Genomic DNA, 5,386 nt, shown 5'->3' with positions numbered 1-5,386 from the left:
AGCTTTGAGAAGAAAGATTGCTCTTCAATATAGATTTATTGGCCAAGCCTTATCACAAAGAAGGTTTCTACAATCCATAACATGTCAAATTTTTTTTTAATTCAATTTTATGTGCGTTTATTTCTGATCACACTACCAATCCATTATCAAGATTTAAAAAATATATATATTTGTATCATCATTCTTTCCTACAATTAACTCTATTGTACAATTTATAGATAATTTGTTTACGACATATTATTAATTTATATTCGTGTTCTACAAATATTGTCTAACTTTTATGTTTGGTAGTATTTATAATATTAGTTTGCACTGTGATCATTACAATCTTATTGCTTGCCCTAATGCAACAAGCAGCTGGAATTTCATCACTAGCTCAAATTGCACAAAGATCAAAATTTTTGCCATTTAAGCTCATTTTTCAAGCAAACATACTATTGTTTGAATGAAACATACTATGGGCTTTTCTCCACCCTTCTGTACTACGGGTCAGCTCCCTTTCTTTTTTTCCGGCTATCAATGAAAGGATAATAAAAATTTAGATTCTTTCATATAGTAGTTGGTGTTTGTTTGCATCTACTTCAAAAAGCTTCAGTATTGTTGTATCCCCAAAAAAATCTCAAAAGGAAGAAAAGATATAAAAACCGCCGTAGGATTTGACCGTCAAAGTGAGTTCACTTTAAACACTATTCGGTAGCCGTGCGCACAATATTTCTATTTGATGCTTCATTCAACGATCGCAAATTGTCAAGCATTGACTCTTCACTGCACTGATAAAACAACATTAAAAAAACATCGCGCCGGCAGGAGCACTTAACCGTCTCTCAAACAGTACCGCACAGATAATTAATTCACTCTAAAATTGTTATAAAAGGCCCCCAACCATAGAGATTTCCTCATAAGCTGTTACTGATCATAAGCATTTTAGTGTGTTGTAAAGGAAATGGCCGATTCTCAAGAATTGTTGTTGGTGGAGTTGGACGCAATGCTGGCAAACCCTTCCTCAGCGCAGGAGGAAACGCTTCTTAAAATACTCCACGACAATGCAAACTGCGAGTATTTGAGTAAGTTTGGTGTGAGCAGAGAGAAGTTGAGCAAACATTTGTTCAAGAGCTTAGTACCGCTGAGTGATTATGAAGACATCGAAGAATACGTTGAACGTATTGCTGGCGGAGACAAATCTCCGCTTCTCTGCAGCTACCCCGTTCGATGCTTTTCGATTAGGTTTGTTATATAGTTAGCCCATATTAATAATTGACTTCATTTTTCTGTTCTTTTCATTTCTAATGTTTTTTTTTTTTTGTGTTTGTAAATGTGTGTGTTTACAGCTCAGGCACAACCGCTGGAAAGTCCAAGAAGTTTCCCGTTACTAGAGAATATGAATCAGCGTTTGAAACCGCTCAGCAATTCATGCTACAGTTAGTTATAAGGTTTGCACCCACTTTATGTTGGCAATTTAAATTGTCATAATTCCTCCTGACTTTGGATGAAGAATTGTATGGGCAACATTTGAATGTAAAAGTTGTCTTTTTATAAATTAGAATAGGTGTTCTAAATTTAGATTGTATGCATGGATTTCTCATTGTTATTGTTGTTTTAGATTTTAATCCGCCAGATTAAAATGTTACTGTAATTATAATCCAATTGAATAAATACAAAGATTTTATGTTCTATTGATACAGTACTAAACAATTTTTGTATTTGTCTCTTGAATTTCTTAATCTGATACTTTTACATTTCTTCGTTTGATATGAGAACTATTTCCTTCATTCTGTTTTGTTTTTCAGAGCTGCAATTGAGTCAGATAGCAGTAATCCTATGTTGCACCCAAAGGGGAAAATATTCTCGGTGACTGTGGCGGGCAGGCAGTTTGAAACAAGGGCAGGGCACAAGGTGGGATCGGCCCTCACAAATTATTACAGAGGTGAAGAATTTAAGAAGAGCTATGATTCCAAGAAATACACGAGCCCCATTGAAGTGGTCCTCAGTGAAGATAGCCCACAGGCTCTGTACTGCCATTTGCTCTGTGGACTTCTTCAGCCTTCCCAAGTATGGTGTTTGGAGGCAGGCTTTGCTTTCAACATGGACGCCGCCTTCACCATGCTCCGAACTTCCTGGCAGGTAAATATGAATTCATACTCTTAGATATTTAATACTATTTAATGCTATTTAAACTTTTGATATGATTTTTAAGTTTTGGATTTGGGTAAAGCAGGTTTTACAACAAAATATAATCGATGAAGTCTAAATTTAAGACTATGTTAAGAAATAGATAAAACTTTAATTAAGCCAACTTCTTTAGAAGTTCGACCATCTAGATCTCCGTTACCGGACGGCTTAAACATCATACACCAAGCTTCATTCTAACACTAAAAGTGTTAAATAGTCAAAGCTGACTTATTTTTTCCAAGCTTAATTTTCTCCTTAGTATGTGATATTTAAGGACGGCCGTTACCTCTATTACCTCAGCATTCTCCTCATCATTCTTCACTATAATAGTTGATTTGTTCGTGTTCAGTTTGCCCCTCGTTTTTTTACCAGGCCCACCAGCAGCCTCCTCGTGTTGCTCTTTCTCTTAGCCGATATTAACTTCATGGATTTTCTTGTGGCTATCCTCAATGATTTTCTTCATCTCCTGCAGTTCTCCCCGAATAAAATCATCCCACCTCTTCCTCAACTTCAATCTGCGAATCTTTGTCCAGTTTTTCCACTTTCTCCTTTACCTTGGCTAAGGTTTTCCAAATCAAAGTCCTCTATTTCCTTCCCATTGTTCCCAACAGGCCCCTCCTCCTACAATCCCAATTTATTAGTAAAGAAAATCATTTTTAAGTTAAAATACATGATAACTGTTGAATCATTTTATTGTTGTATAATGGTGCAAGGGTGCAATTAGAAATGAAATCAGTAATATGCTATATGTAGTTGGAGTTTTTAAGAAAGATTCAGTGAATTTAGTGAATGTTCATAAATGAAAAATAATTAGTTTAGAAATTTTTTTATGGGTCATTGTTGTGTTTCTAAAGGGAGTAATTTCTATAAAAGACTGTCTTCTGATAATGTTTATACAGATCAAAATATAATCTCTATAATGAGATAGATGTAATGTAATTAGATATTGAATAAATAACATTGTTTTATGTATTAAACTTGTTTTGATATTTAATGAAGAAGAATACCAGAAAGTGAAGTGAAAAGTTATATTAGATTCTTCTCTTCTAACATTAATCATCCTGATGATAGATCAGTCAACATTGATAAAAAGACTACCGCACAGTAAAATATAGAAACCATATTTAAAACACCAATTTATTATTTGAGATTTAACAGTTCATATTTACCTTAAATAAATATATTTCCATCTATGAGTTTTCAAAGAAAGATTTTGAGAGGCTTTCTACAGTGGCAGCAATCTTCAATGTAAACATTTTCTATTTTGAAAAATATTGACGTAAAAAGCAAAATAGAAATAGACTAAATATAATTAAAATTGTAAAAGTTACATAGAGTAAATATAAGATGATTAAAATTATGAGATTATGAGAAGGATATCTCCACTTATTTAAAATAAGGAGACTACCCCAGAATCAAATATAGAAAACGATATTTAAAACACTAATCTAATATTTGCGATTTAACAGTTCATTTTTGCCTAATTGAAAAATATAAGGTGTGGACTTAAACTTTTGGTATGGCAGGGCATATGCAAAGACATCAGAAACGGTACAGTGAGCGAAGAAGTAAAAGATGAGAACGTGCGGAGGGCGGTGTTAAAACTTGTCCAAACCCATGCAAGTCCTGAAGTGGCGGAGTTGATCTGGAGAGAATGTTCAAAGAGTTCATGGGAGGGAATAGTGAGGAGGCTGTGGCCGAATGCAATGTACATCCAGTGCAGAGCAGGAGGGCCTCTGATGAAGCCATACGTATCAAGAATCAATTACTACTCAGGGAATATGCCCATCTATGGCCTTTCCTACGGTGCATCGGAAGGCGGGCATCTTGCCATTTGCAGGCAGCCGACAGCTGCAGCCACAACGCTCTTCACGTTTGTGCCCACCACAGCCTTCTTTGAGTTCATCCCACTCGCCAAACTTGAGAGCTGCGGCAACGAAAGTTTCGTCCCATCTGTACACTCTGACACTCTGGAATTGGGCGATCTTCAAGTGGGCCATTATTACCAGCCAGTTGTAACTACTTTTCAAGGTGATCACACTCACACCATCTCACTTTCAACCCATTGTAGAATGTATATCTTATTTTATCATGCGAGTGAATCCATTGGATGGATGATACACAGGTCTTTACAGGTATAAATTGGGGGACGTGGTGAGAATGATGGGAGTGAAAGGAGGCAGCCCGGAGATGGAATTCGTGCAGCGCAACAACATATTGTTGTCGGTGAACAGCGACAAGACGGATGAAGGAGAGCTGCAGAGTGTGATGGAGAGAGCGTCGGCGTTTGTGAGAGGAGAGGGTGGAATGGAGGTGGTGGAGTACACAAGCTGCGTGGACCACTCGTGCAGCCCCGGACACTACGTGATCTTCGTTGAAGTCGAGGGTGCCGCCCCTGTGAATCCCAAGGACGAGAAGACGGCACGCATTATGCAAGAATGCTGTTGCATGTTGGATGCGAGCTTCAATCACGCATACAAGAAGGGCAGAAAGGCGGGAAGGATAGGGGCTTTGGAAATGAGGGTTGTGGGGAAAGGAAGCTTCGAGAAGGTGATGAAGGATAGGGTGGAGAGAGGGGGAATAAGCATGAGCCAGTACAAGCCTCCTCGATCCATCGCACACAATTCGCCTTTGCAGGTTGTCTTGGAGAAGGAATTGGTTGCTGCATACAGAAGCAGCCTCACCACCTGGGACATTTACCAAGAATCTAATTAGAATAGCCCAGCTTAGTTGTGGCAATCGACTTATCTATTTCCCAGTTTGGATTAATAATACAAATAAATTATATGTGGGTTTGGGAGAGCGGCAAAGCCCCACTTAGTATGTAACATATTTTGAGTTCGCTAGGTGGTAATGGTGAGTGGACTATTTGAATATCAAATTTTATTTATATAGTCATTTTTAAATATTATAAATTGAGGAAATATTAAGTGTGAAAAAGTAAGTCAATTTTGACTATTTAGTACTTTTATCTAAGGATCAAGCATTAATGTTGTGATGTTTAAGTTATCTACAAAATTTACAGATCTAATGATTGTATAACTAAAAAATCACGTTTATTTTTATACTAACTATAGAGAGTTCAAAAAAATGGAATTTACGAAAATAGGAGGCTAAGCCTCACACGGAAAGAGTGATAAACAGTTATATTAAGAGTAACAAAATAAAATAGCCAAAAAAGACACTATGAACAACTAATGAAAGAGGTCAGCATATG

At 36.8% G+C, this 5,386-nt stretch overlaps 1 protein-coding gene across 1 annotated transcript; it reads left to right on the top strand.

Annotated features, from left to right (window-relative positions):
* Positions 1 to 943: 943 nt before the first annotated feature.
* Positions 944 to 4,884, top strand: LOC149542484 (jasmonoyl--L-amino acid synthetase JAR6-like). Its single transcript, XM_089795731.1, has 6 exons — positions 944 to 1,224; positions 1,329 to 1,430; positions 1,788 to 2,121; positions 2,519 to 2,701; positions 3,696 to 4,200; positions 4,295 to 4,884. Exons 1-6 carry the CDS (start codon positions 944 to 946, stop codon positions 4,882 to 4,884), a joined length of 1,995 nt encoding a protein of 664 aa, XP_089651857.1.
* The last annotated feature ends 502 nt before the right edge of the window (positions 4,885 to 5,386 follow it).

The sequence above is a fragment of the Cupressus sempervirens genome, chromosome 8 (assembly GCF_028749045.1).
Source record: "Cupressus sempervirens isolate cs-2001-9-10 chromosome 8, ASM2874904v1, whole genome shotgun sequence".
In the NCBI taxonomy this organism is placed as follows: domain Eukaryota; kingdom Viridiplantae; phylum Streptophyta; class Pinopsida; order Cupressales; family Cupressaceae; genus Cupressus; species Cupressus sempervirens.
This window is presented reverse-complemented; position numbering and strand designations above follow the sequence as displayed.

Excerpts from the sequence above, each read along its gene's own strand:
- LOC149542484 (XM_089795731.1), top strand. The coding sequence starts at position 944 with ATGGCCGATTCTCAAGAATTGTTGTTGGTGGAGTTGGACGCAATGCTG. Across the intron at positions 1,225-1,328 it reads GTTCGATGCTTTTCGATTAG|CTCAGGCACAACCGCTGGAA; the intron begins GTTTGTTATATA and ends GTGTGTTTACAG. Across the intron at positions 2,122-2,518 it reads TGCTCCGAACTTCCTGGCAG|TTTGCCCCTCGTTTTTTTAC; the intron begins GTAAATATGAAT and ends GTTCGTGTTCAG.